Genomic DNA, 27,337 nt, shown 5'->3' on the forward strand with positions numbered 1-27,337 from the left:
ACCCACACCATTTCTGCAGCAATAGTAAGCCCCTGAATGTGTCTGTTACACCCATTAACTGGAAGGAAGAGAGAACTCATTTTGCCCAAATCTGATCCCCTCTTCTAGGTTTAGAAAACAATTTTTGAGGGTCTGCTTATTAGCTCTGGCCAAACATGAATGTGAGATTGTCATATGATTTCCTTTGTTAAATTTTGTTTTGTAAGAAGCCTAGACGTCAGTGACTTTCAAACAAGAATCTCTATTCTCTGCATAGCAGACGCTTTTTTAAAAAATTAGAAATAGATGCATGGGTCCAATTCTGATCTCATTTATCCTTGTGTAAATCTGGGATAATTCCACTGAAGCAGAGAGGTCCTTTGTTGACACTGGTGTAACAAAGATCAGAATTTGGCTCATTGTTTTCCATAAGAGTTGTCTTGTAGGGAACAGAACACATAGAAGAATTTCAGGTTTGTATGTCCAAAAATACTGATGAGATCAAAGCTAAATTACAAACCATCTAGAACCATCACATCTGCTCCCTAGGTGAGTTCTCACCTATGCTGCAGGCCAGCCCAAGGCCCACAAATCACTGGGGGGCCAACTTAATATGAATTAATGGGTCACTTGCACCCATGCAGAACGGAGAAAGTCAGCTTGGTACTGGCCTGAACTGTGTCCTACCTCCTTGCTTCTACTCACGTACAAAGACAAAACATAGCAGACCTGCATAGCCTTTGCAGCTCACTAAATGTAAGTGAGTTGGTGCTGCATACATGCTGATGGACCACGGGGGCGAGGTTCTAGTAGGAAAAGCAACTAACAGGAGGATGCGTTATAGAGAGTGGAGGATGTTGTAAGCTCTTCGGGTCAGAGATATCTTCCTTTTTTGTGAAAAGTCGAGCACAACGGGGTCTGGGTCCGTGGCTGGCTCTTAGGCACTAACATAAGTAAATACACACACACACACACACATTTATCATAACCCTCTGTATACCCACCTGCTGGCTGCTTTCCCCGCTACGTCAGTTGCATCAAATTCTCTCTCTCAGACTCCATTCTTCATTGCACTGATATAAATATGGAGTGAAGTCACTGACTTCAGTGGAATTACTTAGCTCAGTGTGACAGAGAAACAGGGCTGTCCCTAAATGTCTTTCTCCTCCTCCATCTGGGAAGGGCTGGGAAAATGGATATTGACTCAGAATACCTGAAGGCCATTGGACTTGTGCTTTGTCAGCTCAAGGTAGGGGATGGAGTTCCAGGTGGAGGACCCTCTGGTGAAAATACCCTGCCCCCCGGGGTCTTAGATGAACCCATCTGGCAGCGATGATGCATTCGAATGATTGTCTTCTCAACTTTTGATGATACTTCCCGTGCCTATCATGGTGACCACAGGTAACAGGGAATCAGGGTTCAATTCCAGAAAGGGAGCCTGAGAAAACAACAATACAGGACTCTTTCAAGCCCTTGTAATTGGAATGAGTACACTTTAAATCCTTTAACAAGGATCCATTGAAGGGTAAGTTGAGTGCCAGCAGCCTCAATAATTCCAGCTCCAATAGTGTATATTAAATTTGGTGCAGTTAAAAAGCTCATAGTTAGATCTTGGGATTGAGCTGGCACTCTGCCATGAGGCAAGCTACTGCCTGTCTCAGCCCCTGCCTCTTGGCGCTCCCTCGATGCTCTTAACTGAGTGTCCTGGGGGCCTGAAGCATATACATTGAAAAAATTAGAGTGTTCAAAGCAGGCTGGTCGCCAGAATACTCCAGCTGGGAATAATGGAATAGGACTCCAGTTCTATTTTGTTGGGTTTTGGAACTGAGGCCAAGATTAAGAGGGCCGGCTGGGGGCATTCGTATTGTGCTGCTAGAGGTGAAATTCTTGGACTGGCGGAAGATGGACCCAGCTGATCTCAACCATGCAGGGACAGCACAAGCAGAGAGATGGTGCCCCAGGGTATCTAGCTCCCAGATCAACATACACTCATAAGAAGATGCATGCTTACTCACACCCAGGGAGATCCACACGGGAAACGCTCACTGAGATGACCATTCATACGTACCCCTGCCTGCTACCTGGCAACGAGCCTAAGGCTGATGGAAGCCCATGGTTAGGACAGGTGAACTACCTTTCGGCACTGTCACAAGTTCCACCAGGCTCTGACTGTGACGGGGGGGACAGTGAGAGAGTGAGTATTCAGGGCTTTGCTGGGCAGCTGTGTCTGGCCAGGTGCCCTTGGACTGCAGACAGTGAGATGGATGATGTAATTACCAGCATATCAGTTACCTCTGCTCAATGTGCTACTGAGCGGATCCCAGCTGCAGCCCAGGGGATGGTGTTCTGTGCCATGATGGGGCAGCTGTGAGGGCAGGGAAAAGAATGCAGAGACTTCCATTCAACCCTTCACTTGACTGTCCGTGATGTTTTTTCTCTCTGTGTGAGCCATGGACAATGTGAAATGGTCGCACCAGGTGGGCGACGACGGCACAGCCTCCGCAGCCTTCCTCCACACCCTGTGATCTCTCTGCAAGGTTTACTTTGCTCTCTGCATGGGGGTGGAGCACTTGGTTCAGCAGCCACGATGGTGAGGGGCCTTCTGGCCGAGGAGCTCACAGGGCCTTTGTAAGACTGGCCGCCTTTCTGGAAGGGGCGGCTTAGCCAAACACAACATCTTGAGCGCCATATAGGCACCATGGCAATACGTAGTGGCCTATGATCCGTACAAGGTCAGTCCAGATAATCTCATGCTCCCCATTGGCCTTAAACTCTGCAAATCAAAACACCCCGCCCCCCTGCAACTGCCCAGAACTGGGAGCAGGACGCAGGACCCCTGACAATTACCCCACGCTAACCACCGATGTTCTCTCTAATCTTTTCTATCCATGTGTGGAATAAATTTTTGTGTGCACCACCAGCAGAAACACAAAACCTGGCTGTGGGCGCTCTGCTAGTCAGCTGGGCGGCATTTGAATCTCTACCAAGTGGCCGCACAAGCACACAGCTTACAGGGAAACCCCTGTTGCAACCCCCAAGAGATAGGGTGTATATGTGGCCCTGTGGGGGGTGGGGGGAGAGACAACCAGCAGGGTCGTAAAGCATTGTGAATATTACTACAATTCTAAAGCAAAGATAATCTTGCTTTCCCCACTCCCCACACCCTCTTCTCATTCCAGGCCATGTATGCTCTGCCAACTGCTTGAAACACACACACACACAAATAAATTATATAGGCTTATACTATTATCATCAATACAGCTCTAATTCTTGCAGTAAATACCAGGGGAAACACAAAAAAATTCAACTTTGAATAAGGGGTCGCCAGCCAGAAAAGGCTGAGACTCCAACCAAGCTAGCAATTCTCAGTGAATCTGTAAGCATCCAGGTGCAAATGGGATCATGTCGGGCTGTATAAATTCAAGCATGGAGCCTAGAGCTGGTCAAATCCATCTTTGCTGCAGCTCCTGCAAAATCAGTGTCTGAGTCTGGCCCATTCTTCCAAAGTTTCTGATCAGGATTCAGCGTTGCCTAGTGACCACCAGTCTCTCCCCATTTTGGTACCATGTGTGCAGCACGTCACACTCTGCACCCATCCCACGGCTGCATTCCCCTCCCTGCCCCAGATCCTGTGCTTGCTGTGACTCCCCACCCTCCACCATGGGAAGAGTCTCTATAATTTCACATTGCTGTCCCTGCACAGTGGAGGAAGCAGCTTGGGGAAGCTAGTGGTTGCTCATCACCTGATGCTTTGCAGCCTGAGACCGGATTGGCTGAGAAGAGCTGTATTTTTTTTCTCCTCAATGCTGCTTTGATTTTTTCTCCCCTTCTTCTTTAGGGTGTCTGCTGTTTCCTAGTGTTTGCAGGAGTCTGGGCAGCAGCAAGCAGCAGCTGCAGCCGGAGGCAAAGGAGAAGCGTCAGCCCAGAAGGAGGCAAGGGACTGCATGGGAGGCACCAGAACCTAGCTGGAGAGACTGCTTTTGCAGCCAAGTTTCTGCAAATCAGAAACCTCACCCAACCTCTGTGTCTGATACACAGGCAGCCACACTAACTTCTCAGCCACCCTCAGAGGTTTCCTGGGGAGACAGGTAAGCTGCTTTTTACCTTGGACTCAATGATGGAGTGTGTGTATGGTTCTGAGCACCAGACCTGGTGCAAGGAACACCTGAATGCTAAGCCCAGCTCTGACACTGACTCACTGCATGGCCTTGGGCAAGTCACTTATGCTTTTGCTTTCTCATCTGTAAAATGAGAGCAAGAAATCCCTCCCTCTCAGGGATTAATCAGGCAAGTCTGGTGAAGTGCATGGAGGACAGGAAGCCCTTGGTAAGTGTTACTAGAAAGGCTGGTGTTTTGAAAGCCCTAAGGAAGGAGATGCCCTCCGCCCCACAGAATAAGACAGCAGGGGAAGGGAAATTAAGCAGCCCAGGCATGGGCCCCATCTGTTAAGCTCTTCAAGTCCTGGAATCTGGTCCAAGGGATTGAGGAGCCAGCTGTACCTGTCACGTTGCTTTTCACTGTCCCCTAGGAAACGACCTTCTCCTTTCTTCATGACACAGCCGATCAGAATGGGGAAGATTGGCGAACTTTAACTGGGTTTCTATGAATGCATGCTAATTTGCCATGCATCTCTGACAGCCTGAAATCCCCTGCCGTTCTAAAGACTTCCACTGCTGACCAGAGTGGTGTGGCTGCGTGCATGTGTGGGGGTGTACACAGATGTCAGAGGAGCACGCACATACGTGTGTGTAGGACTTAATGGATGACTGAGAGGGTGGGGCTGATTGCATGATGTATGGGCGTATGGCGTGTATGGGGTGAGTGGGTTTACAAGCACAGTGTGTGCACGGCTGTACGGTCTGCACGCAAGTGGGATGGATGGATGTTGATGATGGCTGTGCATGAATAGGTGTTGGTGCGTATGCACATGGCTGTGGCGGTGTGTGTGTGTGTGTGTGTGTGTGTGTGTGTACAGGCTTGGGGCTGTGGTGTATGTAGCTATGTTTAGGTGATTGTGAGCAGGTGTGTGTGTGTGTACTTTGTGTATCTGGCTGTGAATGGAGCACTAACATATGTGATATGCAGGGATGCATGTGCAGGGTTGTGAGTGTGTGTCCAGGTGCATTATATGCATGTGCTTGTGGATGGGCAGGTTTGAATATATGTTTATATGTAGTCATAGCTATATTTGTGTGTCCACACTTGCGTGGCCACTGTAAGGAACGCGTATGTCTGCAGGTGTATGCCCTAATATCAGCTGGTGTTTGTTTTTGTAGGACCCCAGTTATGTACGTCTCTTTAGGCGTGTGTGTACTCTGGTGTTGGAGTAGCTGTGCAGGTACTTGTGTGTACATGCTGGTGAGTGGGTATGTGCGTATGTCGTTGTGCAGGAGCAAGGAGGTGACAATCACAGGCGTGTGAGCATGGCTGCACATAGGTGTGGGGAGGTGCTCCATGGTGGGGGGGGGGGGGCGGCTGTGAGGTGCACCCTGCCGCATGCGCTCATCTGGGAGGCTCAGTAACGTGCTGCCTTTGTGACCTTGGCACCCTACGGCTCAGGTTCTCTCGCTTTGGGAAGGCTCTGCCTGCGAGAGCCTAGGGGATGCAGGGCCTTTGCTTTCAGGCTACCCAGCCTGTCTACTGACCAGCAGAGAGTTGTCCATCTCTTCCAGTGCCCTCTGGCTCCTGCTCCTGGGTTTGGCTCAGGCTGGTGAAAATGGAGCCAGCTGTTCCCAGGAGGGCGAGAGGGGCTGCACGGTCTGATTGGTGGAGAGGGACTGTAGTTTAAAGGGGCAGTGTTGCAGGGGAATAAGCCAAGGGCATCAGCTTACAGGTCCCTGGCCATGGGACAGGGGTTTGGGATGGGCTAGGTTTGCTTCCCGTCACCCTGGCTGTAGGTGCTGAAACTAGGAGGTGCAGGGGTGCTGCAGCACCCCCTGGCTTGAAGTGGTTTCCACTATCTACAAGGTTTGCAGCTTGGTTCAATGGCGCTCAGCACCCCCACGATACAAATTGGTCCAGCACCCTGTCCCTTCTTCTACCGCACCATTCACGTCAGACGGAGGCTGCTGGGCTTGCTCTGCACCTGTCCCCATGGAGACCAGCGCCCTCCCCACTCCTCCCACACACATTCTGCTCTTCCCTGCCTCTCTCCAGGCCCTGCCTTGGATCTGGGTTAGAAGTGTGGGAGTTGTCTCCCTTGGCTGCTAGCCACAGTGCCTCCTTCCCCTTTAGTCAAGTGGCTTTCAATTTACAAGTCAGAACTTGGAACAGAGCCCTCTTTGCTTGGGGCACGTGTGAGAGTGAAACGGGTGTGCACAATTACTGGTGTGGATGCATGTGTGCATCTGTGGGCATGTCCCTGCCCAGGCTGGCTTCTGCTCGGGGACAGCAGGGGTAATGCGTTCCTCCGGGTGTCTATATGTGAGAGTGTCTTTGTCACTGTGTATTTCTTTCTCTGAATGTGCACAGAGGGAGTGACAGCTGCCCTTGTGCCTTCCTTCAGCTCTGTGTACCCCCACGTGCACCTCACACGTGCCTGCCTCTCTTCCTACATGCAATGGTGTGTTGTTCCCTGACCCTGCATGTAGTGAGTGCTCCACATGTATACACGTGTCCTCCTTTCTGTATGTCAGTTTGCACTCACATTGTGGCACTTCCCTTAGCCCGTGTCCAAAGATAAGGTGAGAGCTTAACACGTGTGAGAATCCATTTGCTGCATTCCTGTGGCTGCATCGCCCTTGCTGTGTGTGTGCAGCCCCAGCAGCAGTGACAGCTTCATACATGTGTTAGAGCAGCTGCCTGTGTGTGCCTGTTTTCTTCTCCATTATTGGACACAGGGCTAGTCACTCGTGCCTTGCCTCACCAGGCACCTGTGCATGACAGCTAGACACAGAGTTGTGTTCGTCTGTCTGTGCAAGGGTTTCTGCAACTCTTCATGCATGTGCATCCCTATCTGTGTGTTTGCCTCTACCCCTCTACGTGCCTGCATATCTTTTTCCCTTACAGAAACAAAGCACTTATTTGCACGTCTATCTGCACATGCCCCTGTCTGTTCATACGTGTGCTTTGCCATACAGGTACCTGCCTCAGTGTGCTCGTGCATACGCACTGGCTAAACAATAGCTTTTCTTGCGGCTCTGATGTGGCTGTGTCGCTGTATATCTTGATGTCGCCACACTGCATGCCTGTTCACGCTTTTCGCTCACTTCTCTGTATCTGAGCATGTACTTGGAAGCTCTCCTTCTGCACATACACCTTTTCCTCTCCCCCTCACTCTGTGGATCGCCACACATGCCATCACGCCTCTGCATGCGTGGGAGACCTGCATGCACTTATGACTAACTTTGCATGAGCCTGTGTGCATCAGACTAGCTGAACAGCCTGCTACGCATTCTTCAAACGCCATGTATTAATTGGAGCTAAAAATGGACTGGAATATTATGCCAGTATCTGCCAGGGACTGATCAGACCTGGCCATCCAAATCCCCCCATCGATACCTGTTGCCAAGGCCCGTGTAACCAAAACATGCCCATTGCACCAAGTTGGACAGAGGGCTGCAGATAAAACCTTTTTGGTGGCACTTAAGCATGAGCCCTGTGTGCCCTTTCTCCCCTCCCAAAGCCATAGATCCCTTGTAAGCACTGTCTCAGGCAGCTCCTGGACCTCTGGGTTGTGCTATGCTACCACTGGGGACCCTAGGGATCACCCCGATAAAAGGGACGTAAGCTGTGCATTTGGTAAGAGGGTGTTTCCTAACAAGCCCTGTGTCCCTAGCTGTGCACTCACTCCCTCTGCTGAGAATGCTGCTGGTGCATTCAGGGCAGGTCAGGGCCCGTACTGGAAATGCTGGCTGAGTGACTTCCACTGGGCCCTTGGGGCAGCCAGATCCCTATGGGGCACTTTCCAAATGGAGAGCAGCAGGCCCTTGCTCCTGACAGTAGTTTGTGCTCTGCTCATCCCCTAGCCCCACCCTGGTGCTGAGGCAGGTCTCTGGTTCAGCTGGTTGCTGACAGCCTCCCTGGCAGGAGGTTGCAGAGGCACTGTTCCTTTCTGCTCCCTCATCCAGCCGCATCCAGCCCCTGTCCAGACACTATTGGGCTGAAAGTACTTTGGGGCAGGGCCTGGGGCAGCTCTGAGCTCTGTGAGGTGCATGGGCCACGCAGCACACACCTCCATCAGCAGGTCACATAGAGACGTCCAGTGTCTGCCCCCCCATCTCCCCTCCCTCCTCTCTTGGCCTTCCCTCTCTGCCTCGTCCACCTCCTCCTTTCTTACTCTCCCTCTGCTCCTGAGCTCCAGGATCCGTCAGATCCAAGCCTAACCCAGCCTCACTGCTGCTCTGTCTGGATCCTGGCAGTGCTTTCCCCCTAAGAACAGATTATGCCAGGAGCCTACGGAGCCACACCAAAGGGCCACAAAGTTGTATCCCTCCTTTACTCCTCACTTATGGCGGCCATTGTCCCTCACTGGAGGAAAGGACTGTCCAGCTGAGAAATGTTGTCCTGGAGTCATTTTCCCCCCCAAGTTCCTTCTCCTGCACCCGCTGCCAGCCTGAACAAAGCAGGGCCAAAGGGCTGAGCTTTTAGCCTCCCTGCTGCAGCTGCTTCGAAGCCAAGCTGAATCATGAGGAAGTGCCAAGCTCGTCTCCCCAGGCCCGACCATGTTGCCATGAGAGAAGCCTCTCTCACCCGGACAGTAACAACGTGCACTGCCTCTGGAACTTCCACGGAGTTCTTAGTGAGCCGTGGCGGCTGCTGCATACCCACTGATCCTGCAGCTCCCTCCCCACAGCCTCAGCAGGGAGGCCAAAGACAGATCGCAGCAGGGAAGCTGGACTCTCCTGTGCCCCAGAGAGGAGAGGCCAGCACACTTCAAGCCGGAGGGCCTGGTTCCTCCCCAGTGCTGCCAGCCAGGCACATTTCATCAGAAGTAAATCCACCGGAGAAGAGAATCAACAGAGAAAAGAAAAATTCCGGGATTGTCCCAGGGTGCTGAGCAGAGGGTACCTGTGCTGGAGCTGAGCAGGGCTGGAAGGTAGCAATGAATTGCTCTCTAGGCCCCTGCAGAAGGCCTTTGGCCAAGTCACAGGACACAGATCTGTCCATGGGTCTGACCAGCTGTCTGTCAGGTTGTACGCAGCTGTTTGAAAGGACCATGTTAATGGCCCAGAGACCGATCCTTGGGGACCCGGCGGGGCCAACAGCAGCTCACCACCATTTATCAGCAGGCGCTTTGCACAGATTGGGCTTCCACCCTTCAGCGTTGTGGCTTTCAGAGCTTTCTGCCCCTACCAAGGTGTTTGGCAGGAGGATGCAGCCAGCAGAGAGCTGGAGTTGGGGATTATCTCCCACTCAGTTGCCTGCTTGCCTCTCCTGTCGCCTGCTTGCTCCCTCCCATGTGCATGATGGTTTCGTACGGGGCGGCTCACCAGAGCTATGCATACCAACAGATTATTCTTGTAGGGTTGCTCACAAGTGCTGTGTAGGCTGGTTGGTTGCAGATTACTGTAGGGTTCTTCACAAGTGTTGTGCATGCCCACTGCTTGTCGGGTTGCTCGAGAGATGTGCGTACGAGCTGGTTGTTATCGTAGGGTTCTTCACAAGTGCTGTGCACATTGGTGGTTATTCTCAAGCTGCTTTGCACACCTGGTGGTTATTATTGTAGAGTTGCTCAGGAGACATAGACATTGATTGGCTGTTATCGCAGGGTTGCTCATTCTAGTTGGTTATTATTCTTGAGCTGCTTTTCACACCCCTGGGTTACTATTGTAGGGTCACTCCGACGTGCTAAGCAGATGCTGGACTTCGTCTTCTCTCCTTCCCCCTCCACATTAAGAAGAGTTGGGGCCATTTGGTTGGGTCTCACGTCCTTGTTAACTGTGGCACTGATCATCCAAAAAGCATGTCACCCGAGTAACAGCAGTGACTGCGAAGGAAGTCAGCCTTCCCCCCACAGCTAATGCCGGTTGCGGCCCACCAACTTCCCTCCCAATGGCTGGAAAGATGGAGTCAGTGCAGGGTTAACTTCTGATCTGCTGAATTCTGAGAACAAGCCACACTAGCCTCAGCTGTGGGCTGTCCATGTGGCAGCTATAAATAAAAGCACCTGCTTCCCAAACACAAAGGAGCCATCATAGCAAGGGGGTGGGTGGGAGAGAAAAGAGACAATTAGGAAAGTGTGATATGAAACACACTGTGTTTCTGAGGCAGGCGCCCATGGCTGGGGAGTGGGAGAAAAAAGATTTGACATTTGCAAATCTGTCTGTAGAAAGGCCTTGCAGGAGCCCTGGAAGAGCAGTTGCTGATCTTGCTAATGGAAGAAACACTAAGGGACCCATAGTGACCCCAGCAGCTTAGTTAGAGCTTGGCTTCACATCTCACCTGAATGCAGCCTTTCAAATCTGATTCCAAGAACCTTGCACCAGCACTGTTCACTCAGCAGCTTTCAGCCAAATACTGAGCAGGCCCCAGTCACGTTAGGTGGAGAGGGCTCAACCCTAGGCACTAAGAGCCCAGGGCAGGCAATTAGCTTTTTAACAGCTGGTGATTAAGGCACTGCCCCTCCCCAGGAAGCACAGGTGAGCAGACCTGTTTTCTCCAGGTAAGAGCCTCACCCTTTGAAAGGCAAGGCTCACTTATTTGCAATGAAGCCAGCACAATGGGAGGTGACCATAAAACTAACCCCAGGCCAACTCAGTTCCCCACCTAGGTGTGCCTGACCAGCTGAGAAAATAATACCTCTCTCCCCTTTCATCCTTCCCCTCAGGAAACAGAGCAGTAGCCCATATCCCTATTGCGCACATGGGGAAACTGAGGCACAGGGCAAGTTGGAGACTTGACTTCCCTCAGACAAAGGAGCAAATTGGTGACAGGGATAAAATCAAGGCTGAACCCCAGAGGCCGGTTGCTCCTTGCGTGTTAGAGCAACTTTCCCTGGAGCGCAAAGAACGGGTGCTGGAGAATATTTACATGTAATTATACAGTTCCCCAATGCTAAGCCCTATGTTGTTTTTACCTGCCCACTCCCCTTCTGCCCCACCTTGAGCAAAGATCGGACCAAGGAGAGACACCCAGAGAACGAGGTTTACCTCCTAGAAGAGCTCCTTCCCCTCCTTCCAGAGAGCCTCCCCAAGTCACAGCTCATCTCTCCCTCCCACCCTGTCCTTGGCCCAAGCGGGTGGAAGTGAAATCACTCCTGATTTACACATCTGTGTAAGGGCTTAGAGTCTGATGCCTACCTCCTCCCTATGGAAAACACCTGCTCTCGGGCTTCAGAATGCTACAAGGTAGCTGCCACTTCAGCTCACCACTTGGCTCTCCTGCCGTTTGCTTCCCACATAGTTCCCACATCGAAGCTGCTGGCATCGGTGAAGGTCACTGACTTGGGTGCCCTGCCAATGAAAGCGATGGGGGAGAAATACTCCTGTGCAATCGCCCTGGGCGCCGCGCATTGGCTCAGAGCTCAGCGTGCTGAGCAGATGTTAGGGGCTGGGTTCTTCTGAAAACTAGGCTCCCAGGATTGCCGTGGGAGTGGCTGGGTGCTGAGTGCACGTGGATGTCTGTTCTGTTTGAACTCAGTGGTGGTCCCGTTCTGCCCATGTACCACTCAGCTTCCTATAAGCATCCCCCTTGCCCCCTGCAGCTGCACATAGCAGACCCCGCTCCATTAGCAGGCCCCATGCAGGGCTCAGACCCAGTGACTCTGCCTGTTTCACCAGGTCACCAGATGCCCTTTTGCACGCAGGGTGCAGACACAGATGCTGCATGTATGTACCCACACTACATCCATGCCACGTGCGCCCATGGGGTCTGCCCACTGCACCCATGCAGCCTGTACAGCTGTCACATGAGCCCGTTACTGCTGCAGTGCTTACACATGGCGCTGCATGTACATACACTGTATGCACACATTATAAAGCTACATAACCATTGCCTGCACACCACACACCTTATTGTGCTGTAGCAGCACCCAGTCTTTGCACCCACATGCACCTTGTACACACTGCATATGCTGCTAACCGACCCTGGCCTGATACATGGCCAGCACCCTGCATACATGCGTAATAAACCCCCACACCGCCACTGGAACTGCAGTCTCTGGTCCTCCGCCAGTGCCCCCTGCCCAGTGACAGCAATCTCGCTAGGTTAAGCACCATGCCTGAAAGACCAACGGGGCTGTTAAGACTGGGGGTTGCCCAGACGCATGCCATGGGAAGCCCCCTCACGGCAGTTTCATACCCCGTGTGCCCAGGCCCTTCTTCCTGCATTCTCCTGCCTGCCATTCCTCTGGCCTTTCAAAAAACAACCCCCCGCAACTCTCAAATCCCTCCTCCTTGCCGCCCGTTGGCCCAGAGCCCCTTCCCTCCCCAGCACCATCTGCTCTGACTCTGTCCCGTTCAAGGCTGGCGCTAGGCTTGCTGGCACCAACACCTGCAAGGTGCCGGCTGCTCTACCAAACCTCCATGTGGGCTGACAGCCGCTTTTCAGCTGGTCCCATGGATTCAGATGGAATTAATTAGGCCTCCGAGGAGAGGGACACGCACTCATGTGGGGAGGGAAGAGAGAGAGAATGACAGAAGCTGCCCAAGTTAAAGCTCTGTGGGAAGGGTCTTTGGCTGTCGGTATTTGTGGTCCAGGTGAGAGAGAGAGAGAGAGAGAGAGAGAGAGGTTTTCAGCCAGGGCCACATTTTCCAAAGCGCACGAAAGGGCACGCGCTGGCAGTCTGGTGCCCATCGGGGTACGTGCACAGCACGGCCCTTTTGGAAATCTGACAGTAAGTGACCTAAGTAAACCAGACGGGAGCCCAGGGATGGAATTGAGCCTGAGGCAAGCACCTGAGGTCAGCCTTCCACTGCAAATGGGCCGTGCTCAGCCCTTCCCAGGTTGACTTCCTAGCTGCGTAAGGCTGATGGCACCACCCTCCTGCCTCCCACCTTCATTTCAGGATGGTGCTTTCAGTCCTTGGCAGCAGATCTCTGCTCACAGCAGCTGCGTGTGCATCCTGATAAACAATCGTCCATGGAGCCCTCTCTCCCTCAGAGCACTCCCAGATTCTCACACTGGTGCAGGCCCAGCTGGGAGAGGGGGCTCTGCCTTGCGGCCAGGCCACGAGCTGGTCAAGGGGAGTCATTCTATTGTCTGTGATGGGCTTCACATTTGTTCCTGAGGCCAATTGATTTTATGGCTTCGGGTTCCCTGGCACTTTCCTGATCCCCTCCTGGTGTCTAGGAGGCAGGCGGGTTGGAGCATGGAGCTGCTCTCCACCCCACGCAGCATCGAGATCAACAACATCACCTGCGACTCATTCCGAATCTCCTGGGCCATGGACGGGGGAGACCTGGAGAGAGTCACCCACTACTTCATCGACCTCAACAAGAAGGAGAACAAGAACTCCAACAAATTCAAGCACAGGGTGAGTGGGGGCTGGGGGTGTGGTGGGAGAGGGAACGTGGCAGCGACCAGATACTCGTGGCCACCCTCAGCCAACGAACGTCCTCTTTCCAGTACTCAGCCCAGCCCTCAGTCACTCCCGGCCTAGTCCTGTGGCTGCCTCCAAATTGGGTCCCTTTCCTGGCAGCCTCAGTGGACAACTCAAGGGGCGTCTATCTGCTGGAGCATGGAAGGGGCCCTTCTATGGTAGGGACTGGATTTGCTGGTGGGTTGAATAAGTGGGGTGCTGCACGTGCTGCTCTACTGGGTAAAAAGAAGAGTCAGGGTCGAATCCAACTCCCACTGATATCAAAATCCTCCAGCAGGAGTATTGGGATCTGAGCCCCCTTGTGTCACCACCAGCCCGAGATGCCTGAGCCGGGCATGAAACGGAAAAAGAACATCCTTTCCACACCCAGCTCTGCCAGGACGTTAAGAGGTTTTGCATGGGAGAGTTGATGCCAAAGGGCCAGACCAGCAGGGAGTGCTGGGGAGATCTTTGGCCTGCTCTCCGAAGGGGTGGGTCACGAGGCAGCTGTACTCCCCAGATCAGTCTGGTGTGGAGTGATAAATGGACCCTCAAATGCAGCACCAGAGGAGACTTGGAATGACTTACTCACTCTTCCGTCTCCCTCTAGAACAGAGTCCCTGATTCAGGATCCTTTTTGCAGCATGGTTACCACGGTGATGCTATTTAATGTTAAACGTTATTTTTTTCCCTCCCCAATAATAAGCTTCTTTTTCCCTCATGTCTCCTGACTCTTCAGCATTTGCTGTTGCCACAGAAACGGCACTGCACTGCACTGATGTTTTTGTGGCCTATTGACAAGGCAATTTATTTCTTAAAAGAAAGGTTTTTGGGGCACCCCAGAGATTGTTTATCTGTTTCCTGGGGCCCATGAGCTTTCTTTGCCCATCTGGCTTGCGAGAGAAGTAGGGCATAGCCCTTGTGGAGGGGGGTGGGTGGTATAGTGGCACCTTCATGGTGAAACGCAGAAGGCACCAACTTAGCTGTTGCTCAAACAAACAAACAAACAAACAAACGAAGTGTTCCATAGGATTGAATATTATGTCAATGGCTGCTACAGCATTCTGCAGTGACAAGTACTATAGTATTCCACACCATCAAATGCCATGGCAATCAATACTGTAGTATGTAGCACATTGCAATGAATGCCGTGGCAATGATTACAGGAACGGTTTGTAAAATCAAGCACTATGGTATTCCTCTGCAGTGGGTATCATGCCAATAAATACACATTCTGCAGTAATACTTCAGCAGTAAATACTGTGGTAATAAATAGTTCTGCAATAGCAAGTAGCAGAACATCCCACAGCTATTAATAGCATGCTCATGAATAGTTATAATACCAAGCAGCAACAGCTATGACAGTATTCCACTTCTGTAGATATTGTGGCCCCATATACAATAGTAACAGCTATTATTAACAACCTACTCTGTAGCAAAGTACAATCAAGGCTGCTGTGGCGATGCTGGACTGCAGTGGTATTGTAGCCGAGTGAATTCGGCAGCATTCTGCCGTGCTATAGAAGAGCTATTAGCAGTGGCAGTTGTTTTTGAGGCAGGGATACTACGGTGCTAGACTCAACACCGGTAGGGCATCCCTCTTACAGGACAGCAGATGGTGCAGCTGTGCCTGTTGCCGCTGCACTAGCCGAGGGTTGTTTTTAAGAAGGGTTTTTTTCAAGGTGTCCATGACCTGCCCTCTCTCGGTTCCTCTGGCATGTCCTTCCAGGCCAGGGAAGCTGCATTTGCACACAGGCTGGGCGAGGGTCTTGCCAGATTGGCCTTGTGCAGTGCTCTGGCTGGATGCTGTACTCCCCAGGGTAGCAGGGCCCACCCTGCTTTGGGGAGGGGAATCCCTGGCCAGACTTCATTAGTCCCAAGCATGGCTTATTTTTGCATGTGTGGCATGGCTCTTGCCCACAAACAGGATGTCCCCACCAAGCTGGTCGCCAAGGCGGTCCCACTGCCCATGACGGTGAGGGGCCACTGGTTCCTGAGCCCCCGGACAGAATACAGTGTGGCCGTGCAGACTGCGGTGAAGCAGAGTGATGGCGAGTACCTGGTGTCTGGCTGGAGTGAGACGGTGGAGTTCTGCACAGGGGGTGAGTGTGCACGGATGAGAGACACAATAGCTGGGAGGAGAGCTCAGCCGCGTGATCTGTGCCCACCTCGCACAGACTGCGATGAGCCCCTGTGGCCCCTCCAGGGAAGGGGCCATCAGCCTGCTGCCCCCACAGAGGGGAACTGAATTTGGCTCATTGTGGACCCACATTGCAGCTGCCCCAGAGAAAAAGCCCTTTGTCAAGGTACGCTGCTTTTGCACGACCAGTGGCGTTCGAGCTGCTGGTGTGAGCCCTGGGCAGGGGTTTCATGTGCGCAGGGGTTTCATACTGCTTGTGCAAGCCCTGGGTAGGGGTTTCACACTGCTTGTGCAAGCAGCAGGCAAGACTTTCACGCTGCTTGAATATTGAATGAGAACCAAGTTGTCCATGGGTTGCTTCCTTGGGCTCCAGCCTCTTTGGGAGGCCATTTGTTTTAGGCAGCAACTGCTCTGTCTTGGGCTGCTGCCAGGTCTGTGGGGGCTGGCACAGACCAGCTGCCACCTGCACAATGCCCACAAATATCTCTCTTCTCCCCTGTGGTAGCTGGGGTGGGGGTGCTCTGCTCTGACAGGCAAGGGGCTGCCCCAGACCTTCCGCTGACACCCCTCCAGCTCCAGCGTAACTGTCAGCAGAGGGAGGGGTTGTAAGTACCCCTGCACCCACAACTCCGTTCCCCCCCAGCCCCTGTCCTAGGCAGTCAGATGTGTGTGTTCAGGCAGTGGGTGTTCTGAGGTGGGGGGGCTGGAGGGTGGATGGCAGCCCAAGAGGGGAGGGCTTACCCTGGGCTAAAGGCCTGTGAAAAGCCAAGACCAACCGGGGGCTGCTGGCGCTAAGGCAGAGCGGAGACTGATGGGAAAGGGGTGGTGCGAGAGCAGTGTGGTGGAGCAAGAGTGGACATGTGGGAGGCTTAGGGTGTGGGAGCCAGTCACTCCCTGAGGGGGAAGCCAAGGGAGGGGGAGCAGGCTGCTGCCAGTCTGGGGAAAGGCTGGGAACGGCCTGTAGTGGCAGGGCAGGGAATAAACAGAGGGGGAGCTGGCTGCAGCCATCGGAGAGAGGCAGAAAGATGAGCATGGGGAGGGGTTGCCGACTGGGTGCCACAGGTGCAGAGCAGGAGCCAGGCTGAGCCGTGGGTGGGGGAGCCAGCTGTCTGGAGAGGCCTGGCTGGCTGCAGAAGGCTAGGTCCGAGGGGAGGTAGCTGCAGCCATGTACATGATGGCACATGTCTCCCTCCCCCATGCAGACTATGCCAAGGAGCACCTGGCCCAGCTGCAGGAGAAAGCTGAGCTCACTGCGGGCAGGATGCTCAGATTCTCTGTCTTCTACAGGAACCAGCACAAGGAATATTTCCAGCATGTCAGGTAACACCCTGGCCCCACTCCCACCCTCCCCGCAGCAGGGCCAGCACACAACCCTGCCTAGCAAATGCTGGGAGGACAATCTCCAGGAACTGTTTTCCGGAGCTAGAACGCGGGCACAAAGAGCACAGGGTGGGGACTGCGCGGCTGGCGTGCCCTCTGGCCCCGGCCGAGCTGTGCTGGCTCTGAAGTCTCAGCTAGACTATTCCCACAGCTGGGACTACAACTCGGTAGTCCTGAGGCCTAGTTCCCTGTTTTAACCCCGGGACCATCCCTCTCCCACAGCTGGGAATAGAACCCTGGCGGCCCAACCCCCAGTCCCGCCCGCTGCCCTAACCATGAGTCTGCAAACGCCAGTTTGCGCTGTCCCCAAACCAGCAAACAGGGTCTGAGCCCGGAGTTCAGTGGGGCATGCTGGGGCAAACCCCAGGAGCTGCTGCTCTCCAGCATGGCAGATGGAGCCCAGGAGCCACAGCTGCTCTGCCAGGCTAACCGTCTGTGGCTCTCTCCCCTCCAGGGCGCACTGCGGGAATGTGATGAAGCCCTACCTGAAGGACAACAGCGGGAGTCACGGCTCCCCCACCAGCGGCATGCTGCACGGGATCTTCTTCAGCTGCAACACCGAGTTCAACACAGGCCAGCCCCCGCAGGACTCACCCTACGGCCGCTACCGCTTCCAGATCCCCGCCCAGCGCCTCTTCAGCCCCAACACCAACCTCTATTTCGCGGACTTCTACTGCATGTACACCGCCTACCACTACGTCATCCTGGTGCTGGCCCCCAAGGGCTCCCCGGGTGACCACTTCTGCCGGGAGCGCCTGCCCCAGCTGGACATTTCCTGCAACAAGTTCCTCACCTGCTGCATGGAGGATGGTGAGTTGGTCTATCACCACGCGCAGGACATCATCCTGGAGGTCATATACACCGAGCCCGTCGACCTCAGCTTGGGCGTGCTGGGAGAGATCAGCGGCCACCAGCTGATGAGCCTCTCCACCGCCGACGCCAAAAAGGACCCCAGCTGCAAGACGTGCAACATCAGTGTGGGGCGCTAGTGACTTGCAGGGGTTGGGCTGGGGGGGCTGCGTGAGTGGGGAGGCATGCAGGAGGCAGGACGGCACTCGGCTGAGGCTCTCGGCAATGGACATGGTCTGGGATGGGGCAGGGAGGAAGTGGGACCTAGATGGGCGCTGTGGCTGGCAGGAGCGTGGAGTCTGGACTCCTTCCCTCTCTCTGTACATGCTTTGCTGCCCCGGCTCACTGTGGACCTTGCCCAAGTGGAGGAGGACCTCAGATGCTGCTCAGATGGGATTGTGGCTGCCATGGACTCTTCGTTCACTGCTGGAGACCAATGACTGCTTTCAGGGGAGCGGGAAAACACCTGAGCTGGCTGCTGATTGGATTCACGCTGAGGTGGAGAGACCCACCCCTTCAGCACTTACCCCACGGGCGTGTGAGTGCCAGCCCCTCAGAACCAAGCTGCCCATTCAGTGTCATTGCCAAGCTGGAAATGTCACCGGGGAACCTGGGGTTCTTCCCCTTCTGCTAGGAGCTCCCCTTCCCCAAGGTCTGCCCTTCAGCCCCTGCACCCTGTCAATTCAGTGAGTACCCCCCGTTCTGCCAAGCCCCCTGCCGCCCTTTGCTGAGTGCCCAGTCAAACTCCTACCCTGCCCAGGGGCTCGGTTTCACCTGCTGCCCACCTGGCTGTGTTGCATTGCAGCTGGGAGCCAGCCTCTGCCCTGGCAGCTCAAGAACTCAGCCTGCACCAAGCTTCCTAGTGTGCACGCACGTCCTAGCTTAGCCAGCCCACTGTGACCCTCCAGCCCTCCGCTTTCGCCTGGTTGGGCCTCTCAGCTGCCGGGGGCTTTGCAGACTCGGGGAAGAGCAGGCAGAGACCCTGCCCTCCGCTCCCTGGATCTGGGCTCTGTCCTAGCACCAGGCTGTCATGGAGCAGCTTGCGTCACAGCCCTTATTTACCTGGCGAAGCGCGTGGGATGGGCGAGCAGGCACGCTGCAGGTCCCAACCGGCCCCGTGGCACTCCTGAGGTGTGCTGGAATTGCTGGGGGTGGCTGCAGCGTGACTCCATCCAGGTTGCTCTCAGGTGGAGCACTGCTCTGCCCAGGAGGCTCCCTCCCACCCCGGCTGGGTGGGGAGAGGAATGCAGCGTGCCTGCTTGCAGCCTCAGCCCCCTCCCAGAGTGACCTCCCAGCTTCCGGGGGGGGGAAGGAGAGATTTCTGCCTCTCCTCCTCTTGTCCCCCCTGCCCTCCCCCCTCCCAGCACGGCTTCTGCACCATGGAACCAGAGCAATCAGCGTGCTGTGTCCCCTGGTTGCTCCCAGGTGCCCTGGCCATGGGCTGTGGCCGCTGATGTGTTGCCACAGGAGGGGGTCTCGTGGGGTGAGCTTTTCTCCAGGGGACAGCTGATGCAGGAAGAGAAGTGTGGCTCGATCACAGAAAAGCCCCCACCTTCACATCAGCCTAACGTGCCCATCCTTCCACGCAGCCTGGCAGACCTTCCTTCTGCTCCTGCCCCAGGTGTGCCCTGCTCCCCGAGCCCCTCCAAGGCTGGCCTCTCTCCCACCTCTTTCTATACAGTGCTGGTCTTTCTGTGCTGCTTGCAAACTTGAACTCTGCAGGGGAGTCTGCCTGCCGCCAGGGTGCCTGAATGTGTAGTGTGACGCCCTCCAGCCTTCCAGGTGGGCCTGCGAGCTGCCCTGGGCCCTGACACAGGGCAGGACGAGGGGCCACTCCTGAGTTAGACCTGCACTGCGGCGTCTACCCTTCTGCCTCCTCCCGCTGCGGGTGGAGGGCAGGGCCTGGACAGCAGCAGCATTCTGTGGGGAGAGATTTTTGGCAGCTGGAAATCAGCTAAGACCCACACAGGGGCTCCTGGGCGTCCTAAGCAGCAGGTCGAAGGGAACAAACTAAGGGCTCTCATACCCAGAGCTGACAGATGCTCAGCACCCTAGAACTCAGAGCCCCACCCTGCCCTGGACCAGCAGGGGCCTGGAACCCAGGAAACTTCTGCTCGAAAAGCTGGAGCTGCTTCTGCATGAACAGACGGACCAAGTCCCCGTGCGGACAGCAGCAGATTCGCAGGCAGATTTTTATGGAGAGCAGCCACTAGCAGGCGCTAAGGACCCTACAGTCACCTGGCGAGCAGTCCTACTCGACACCTGCAAATCCCCCTGGGGAGCGCCTTGCTAGCCTCACCCCACCAACGTACTGATCAGGAAGTCAGCACAGCCCCCCTCAGTGGGCAATTTCCAGCACTGGCGAGCGTGCCGAGAAGGGAGGCCCAGCTCTGGAGGGCGCACTCGTGTTTTCATGTAGTGGTATTGGGGTGCTTGAGCGTGTGGCTGTGCAGTGTTTGCTGTGTGCCATTGCAGTGTTGTGCTGTTAGTGCTACAGCCAGGAAGCAATAGGGACCTTGGCTTTTCTTACACGAGCTTTTGATCTCCACTCAGATTGCAAAACCCAGCCAGGCCAGCTGGAAAACCCCCATCCACTGGGAGGCGGCTGGTATGGAGGCGGCTGGTGGCAACAGGTAGCGCGTGGTTTCCTGGCAGGTCTCTGGCCTGTGGGCTCCTAATGACACAAAGGTCCTCATGGCTGCTGTCTCCTCGTGAGCTTCTCCAAGCAGGAATTTTGATGGATCAGTCCAGCACCGGCCACAGGACTGGCAGCACTGCAGGTGCTCGTGGCAGTGTGGAATTGTGGCCATCTACTGGAGAGGGGTGCAGGCAGGGACCGGTAGGTGCCATGCTCAGCCTCCTTGTGGGGCAGGCAGAGGGGGATGGTGACTCTGGGTATGGCCACAGTGTGAGGAAAGATTCCCAGCACAGCTCCGGCTGGCCTGGGTCAGCTGCTGCAGGCTCATGGGGCTCTGGCCGTGGAGCCGAAAAACTGCAATATGGGCATTCAAGCTCACCTGGCTTGTGAGGCGCGAGGGTCCCAGAGCCTGGTCTGCAGTCCACACTGGAATGTCTACACTGCAATGTTTCAGCCCTGCGGCCTGAGCCCAAGTCAGCTGGTCTGGGCTCTGAGACCCTGGGGGCTACAGGTTTTTATTACAGTGGAGATGCACATCGAGAATCTTCCCTAGAGAGAGAAGGAGGAGGGGTTGGTGACAAGCGGCTTTGCCTGGAGACAGCTGGATGTGGGAGGTGGTGAAGGGGAGTGACAGTTTCACTAGAGATGGAGGAGGAGGTGCGTGTCATGCCTGAATGTGAACTCCTTGAGGCAATGCACCCACTTCAGCGGCGTTGCAGATTGCCCATTGGCTGGGCGATGGGACGGTCCGGGAGTCCAAGCTGGGGCAGGAGGTCACTTGAACAAACAGGACTGAGGTAGGCACCCCCGTGAGAGCTGGAGGGTCTGGAAGCCCTAGGGGGAAGCACGGGCAGGGAACATGTCCACCAGCGGGGAGCAGAACTCAGAGAGGGAGCTGCTTGCAGGCTAGGTTTCACTTGGGGCCACGTCCGTTCTGAGAGACTCCACTCCTGCTTGCCTTCTGCGCCCCGCATGTGGCTGAGAACAGCAGCATGGCGCTTGTGTGGCAGCGTCCGCACCGTCCCTGGCCTGATGTGGTGCTTTTCCAGTCTCTGTGTATGATGCACGCTGTAAAGAAAACCCCTTACCAACCTGTGCTGTGCTGACAGTGTGTATCAATAAACTAATAACCTGTGTGCAGGCCAGCCTGATGCTTGCACTGGTGTCCCTGGGGTAGCTCCGGGGGAAGGAGGGGGGCCGCACCATGGAGGTGACCCAATCTCAAGGACTGTGTGTCAATGGGAAGCTGGGGGTGGGGAGGGGAGATGCGATGGCTGGTCCACAGCCACGGTTCATGGGGATCAGTTTAGGACCTTGGATGATGAGGGCCCCATTGAACACACCAAGTAGAGTGAGCTAGAATGGACTGTGGCTGCTGCCCACCTCAATTGCAATGGGATGGATGGTTGGTGTCTTAAAGCAACATTAATGGTCTTGTGAGCCAGCTCAAAGTCACCTCCACATGACACGAACAGGGCCACGGTTGGGCAACTTTGCTCTGGCGGTGAGCTGGGACATTATGGGGTCAGGGCGTGGCGGGCCGATCTCGGAACAGATGGAACCCTATTGTCTAGAACGGCTGCTCTATTTCAGAGAAACAGGCACCGCAGCATTGCTCACCATTAGTTAATGCTACAGCACTAAATACAAAACAACAGTCAACAAGAATCGATGCTGCACTGTTCTGTAGTAAATAAGATTACAGAGTTCCACAATAACAAAGAGTATATCACTGCTAGGCAGTAATTAATACTACAGCGACAAAAACCATATCAGTATCCTGCAGTAACGACTCCCAGCGCAACGGCTTTACAACAGAGTTTCCACTATGCTAAATCCTACAGTCCTTACTCAGTACTTGGCTTTGCCCGAGTAAGGACGGTGGAGTGTGTCCCACCCAGCTTGGAGTTATCACGACAGAGTACGGCAGTACTTCCCCCTGTAAGGGTGGATCTCACAGCCTGCTGGCTTCATCCCCTTCCATCCCATCTGGCCCGAGGTTCCTCCAGTGCTACTCACCTTGCAATCAGATCTGCTGAGTTTGGCTAATGCTCTGCCTTGAGAACCAGGCACAAAGGCTCAGTCTCCCAAGGAGTTTAGGCACCTAACTCCCATGGGAATTAGGTGCCTAATCCCCCTTGAAGTGTGTGCACAAAATGCCTGCAGACCAAAGGAAAAGAGTTTGTGATGGACACACACAAAGCAGCAAGGGGGTCTGGGTTCACAACACAGATATCACTAGGTCACAGCATCCCAGAAGTCAGCCTCGTCAGAAATTCGGTCTCCTGCTGCACCGACTGGAAAGTGGGTGCGACTACCCTCCTCTCCACCCACACCACTAACATGTCTCAATCTGCACTGAGAGACACCAGCATCCTCTCGCTTGGTCTTCATCTGAATCTAGTCCGGTCTCCATCTGCACTGAGACAAGCCATCCAGCACAGACTCCTGCCTCCAGCTGGCCTGGGACACGCCAGTGGTCCACCTAGGCTGGGGGCTTGTCTGGTATCAGTGAGAAAGGCCAGCTGCTTCAGAGGTCAAGACAGAAAGAACAAAAATCTCCACTCTACTGCTGAGCTCTCCAAGCTGTGAGTTTAAAAGCCTGGGAAACATTTTAAATTACTCACCTAAAATGCTGTAAAATGCCTCTCTGCGAGAGCAAGGCGCTTGAGAAGCTGCCTGACATTAAACCAGACTGAGGGAGGCTTGGCGTGGTTACCTCATGCACCTGGCCAGCTATGCAGCACCATGCTCGACGGAGGTGAGAGGGGAGGGTCCCTCGTGACTCCCCAGCAGGTGGGCAGGCTGTGCAGGGGAGCAGGAGGGTGGATGGCCTGTGCCATTTTTATCCCAGCGCCACTGCGAATGCCATTCTTTACTACAGAATCTGGTATTAGTAAATTACATATGAAAAGATCCTATTCACATACAAGTTCCCTTTGCAAATTAGGCAAGCTACAGCGAGCAAACGAGAACATTGCTAAATAAGCTCTTAACTGGCAATTAGCATGCAATTACCCATCGTGCTCTGCACTGTTATCCCACTCGTAATATTAAACATGAAATACAGCAAAAGAAAAGAAAACTTGCCACTTTGTTTGCATAGCCCTTCCCCCTAGAGCAGGGGTAAAGGCGGGCTGCCTCTTATGCCAGGGACCTAGCTCCAGGACAGGTTTTATCCCAAAGGGTAGTCTGCTTTCTTATCTACAGTTTGCATCATCAGAGACAAGCCTGCAGATTGTGTCCAGAGCAGGTGCAGTGTGGACAGAAGCGAGCAGTGCAAGATTCTCCCTACACTCCTACCCACCTCTAAAAATATCATCTACCTCTTCTATAGCATTTTCCACCAGCGCATCTCAAAGTACGTGATAAAGGAGGGTGGTAGAATTACGCCCATTTTACAGATTGGAAAACTGATGCTCAGGGACTGGTCAGGGCAGAGTTTGTCAGCACTGTGATTGCCTTACTCCCAGCACAATGCTCTGTTCACTGCTCCATACTGTGCTTTCCTTTGAATGCGTCATTCAGTCCACATCCTATTTGCTGACACTATTGATGAAGGAGGCCAAATCGTGCCAACTGATCGCAGTTTTCTGACATCCTTGCTTGCCCTGCTGGGCCAAGCCCCAGCACACCCATGTCACATGGGCCACCAGGCACCTCTGGGACAGAGGCGACTTTTGACCATTACTATCCCAGGGTGGGACTGGATGTGAAGAAGGTGAAGCCCTGTAACACCCCCCCAACAAATCCATACCTGTCCAGTCCCACGCTCCCTTTCTCTGTTCCACGTCAGCCCGCATCATGGTGCCCACTTAGACCAGCTGGGCCCTGGAGAGGAGGTCGGTCTGCAGGTTTTAAAGGTCTCCCCGTGAAGCGCGGGCACGCGTGAGCGCACACGGACAGACGCGCACACACCATGTCTGCAGCTGCCCTCAAACGGACACTGAAACCAGCAAGTTACATAAAACTGTCCCCCCACCCCAGAGAAGAGAAAACTAATCATGATTTTAGCACCTACCGCCCCCGAACCAGAGCTCAGAGCCAGGCCTGCCTGGCAACAGGTGCCCTCGCAGTCGCGCTCCTTGGCAACAGGCACCCCCACACCGCTCTGAGCAGTGGGTGCCCCTCCACTCTGTCACTTCAGCATCCCAGCCCTCTCTTCCACCCGTGCCCCCCTAGGCACAGCTGTGCCCCCGCCCCCACCCCGGACAATGCGAGGCCCCACCTGAGAGTGAACAAACCAGCTCTGGGAAACATCACGGGCGGGGGGACACTCCTTTGCTGTCTTCTCTCCCCGCCCTTAATCCCATCACTAGCTCGTTCACTCACAAGGGGGAGCAGGGAAGTGGCCTCGTTTCGGAAATGCCAATGCACTGAACAAAATCCAGGCGCATGGGTGCACAGGGGAAACATGAGTTATGCAGGGGAACCAGTTCTCTCTGCACTGTTTCAAGGCCCTACTTCTGCCTTGTTCGCTTTGGTCTCTTACGTCCTTTCCCTCGTCCCCACCAAGAGGACATCTGTGCATAGGGACAATGCACCGTGGGTCACCTCTCCAGCTGCCTCTGAGATCACATGTGAACCCCCAGGCGGGAGCTGCCTGGCAAACAGAAGAGAACCGGAGTGAATCTGTCCAACGATGGGATCTCACTGCCAACCATTTCTTACTGGTTATACTGGTTTGTGAGCCCCGTCAGTAAGGTGCTGTGCACAAAGCCATGCCAGGGCTGTGCCGCAGGTCAGGGCTACTCAGAACTTTATGGGGGTGTCAGTCGAGAGAACTCAGTTGTGGCTACTGTAAAAGCACACGCTACTGTCACTTGGTTCATGGCTTTTGCTGCATTTCGACACAACGTGAGCAGGCAGGGATGTATGTTCATCCTGACACTGCTCTGTGCGGTGGGGGTCAGTTGGATGCTAAGGCTTCCTGCTCATGTCTCAGAACCAAGGGTGGTGAAGAAGTATTCTCTGATGGAGACTCTGCTGAGGACATTGCTTTCTTCATGGAGCAGAGCTCGGATTTCAGCCTCCCTTCCAAGACACCGCTCCACTTGGGAGCTGAGCTTCTTGTGGCAGAGGATCAAGGCCCAGAACTCGTCGTGGGGCTACCAGGTGAGTTCTGTGAAGAGATCTGTGCAGAGACTGAGGAGTTGATCTACCCTAGGCTGCACGTAGCTTTCACATCTTCGCAGTGTTTCTTCCTGCCTCCTGCGTGATGGCTGTGCCTGGCCTACGGCTGCAGAAATAGCTCTGAGCTGAGACAAAGCTGAGAATCTATCGAACCTGTGGACTGCCGGCACTGTTGTGCCATCCATCCCCTCTTCGGCGAGCCTGGAGACCGATGGGTCACTGTCACATTTAGAACAGCCCTTAGAGTATTTGAAGACTGTCATCAGTACTCTTGTCACATCAAAACAGGCCTAGGTTTTCATAGTCCAGGTTTTCCAAATCTTTTACTGCTGTTGTTGCTCTTTCCTGGCCTCTCTAATATGTGCACCCTCCCTAAAGCGTGAGGCCCAGAACTGAACACAACACTCCACCTGAGGCCACGTTTGTGTTCAGGACCGAGGGCAAGTACGCCTTACCTGTTAACACACCCCAGCGTGTTTGCCTCGCCTTTTTAGCTGCTACATCCCACTGTTGATTCGCATTCCCTTTGCAAGCCACTATTACCCCAAGATCCTTTTCAGCACCACCCCCGGCTCACCGGTTCCTCCCCGTTTTGTGGCTGCACGTTTGATTTTTCCTCCCTAAGGGTAGTACTGAGCATTGATTTTTGCTGAATTTCATCTTGTTCATTTCAGCTGATTTCCTTTTGTCATGTTCCAAAGCAGCATTCTGTGCTCCTCAGCCACAGCACTCGGCCGGACTAACCCACCCCTGCACGTGACGCTCCCGAACACTCCCCTGGTGTGCAAAGGGGGGGCACACCCTGACTCCCACCTGGCACCCTCTCTTGGGCCATCCCAGGATTGAGCCAGATGTGGGAATATCCCTACATGATGCCTGGCGTGACACCATCAACCATGGGGCAATGGTCCTCCGCAGACTGTGCACGCTTGATGATGCCAACAGCATCTGACAAATCTATATTAGCAGTCAGCCCCGTAAGACCTATATCCCGCAGCTGAGCAGTTCAGACACCCACCCCTAGAGGACAGCGGGGCACAGACACATCAGACAGGGCACAGTCATTAGTCAGCAGAGAAGTGCTTCAGGTTTGCTGCCCCCCACTCAGTCTCCACCTAAAAGCTGGCCCAAGTAGCATAGCGTTGGTCACTCCTGAAAGGATCAGGTTAAAACTGGGACTGGCCTGTGAATCGGGCTGCAGATGTCATGGGTGACTGGGTGTGCCCTTTCCATTCTTGCAGCCCCGGGAGCTGACAGGAGCTGCATTCCTGGAGCGACAGAGCTGTGGTTGCTGAAATCTTAATGGCTGGCTGGGCATTGGTACAAAGACAGTGTCAGGGCCAGAAGAGATTGAATCCAGAGGAAGGGAGTCAGGGAAAAGGGAGAAGGCCAATGTTGCCTGCAGCTGTCAGCACCTACCTCAAAGCAGCCTGCCCTCCAGAGGTCCAAGGAGCTGCCAATGCACCCAAGAGTGACCAGAGCTGGCGGGGAGTTTTCCAGCCCGACGTCTCTTTGTCAGATGCGGGGCGCTGGAAGAGCTGTTTTAGGGGGAGACGCTGTTCCCCAGGGAAGAACAAGCTCTGAAACTGCAGAACCATCCGGCTTTGACTTCATTGAAATGAACCGCTCCAGTTGCTGGTGCAAAGTGACATCTCTCATAGGCAATTTGTACTAAGAGGCTTCAGAAAGGAGGGGGCTGAAATGAAGTTACTCAAGCAAACTGTTCTTCTGCGCTTCGGATCGCAAACCGTTGGCGACT

The 27,337-nt window shown here is 54.2% G+C and overlaps 1 protein-coding gene across 1 annotated transcript; it reads left to right on the plus strand.

Annotated features, from left to right (window-relative positions):
* Positions 1–13,228: 13,228 nt before the first annotated feature.
* On the plus strand, positions 13,229–17,947 carry PHYHIP (phytanoyl-CoA 2-hydroxylase interacting protein). The gene is made up of 4 exons (XM_074981849.1): positions 13,229–13,393; positions 15,366–15,540; positions 16,781–16,898; positions 17,413–17,947. The coding sequence occupies exons 1-4, from the start codon at positions 13,229–13,231 to the stop codon at positions 17,945–17,947; spliced, it is 993 nt and encodes a 330-aa protein (XP_074837950.1).
* Positions 17,948–27,337: the final 9,390 nt, after the last annotated feature.

The sequence above is a fragment of the Carettochelys insculpta genome, chromosome 31 (genome assembly GCF_033958435.1).
Source record: "Carettochelys insculpta isolate YL-2023 chromosome 31, ASM3395843v1, whole genome shotgun sequence".
Lineage (NCBI taxonomy): Eukaryota > Metazoa > Chordata > Testudines > Carettochelyidae > Carettochelys > Carettochelys insculpta.

Excerpts from the sequence above, each read along its gene's own strand:
- PHYHIP (XM_074981849.1), top strand. The coding sequence starts at position 13,229 with ATGGAGCTGCTCTCCACCCCACGCAGCATCGAGATCAACAACATCACC. Across the intron at positions 15,541-16,780 it reads GGTGGAGTTCTGCACAGGGG|ACTATGCCAAGGAGCACCTG; the intron begins GTGAGTGTGCAC and ends TCCCCCATGCAG. Across the intron at positions 16,899-17,412 it reads GAATATTTCCAGCATGTCAG|GGCGCACTGCGGGAATGTGA; the intron begins GTAACACCCTGG and ends TCTCCCCTCCAG.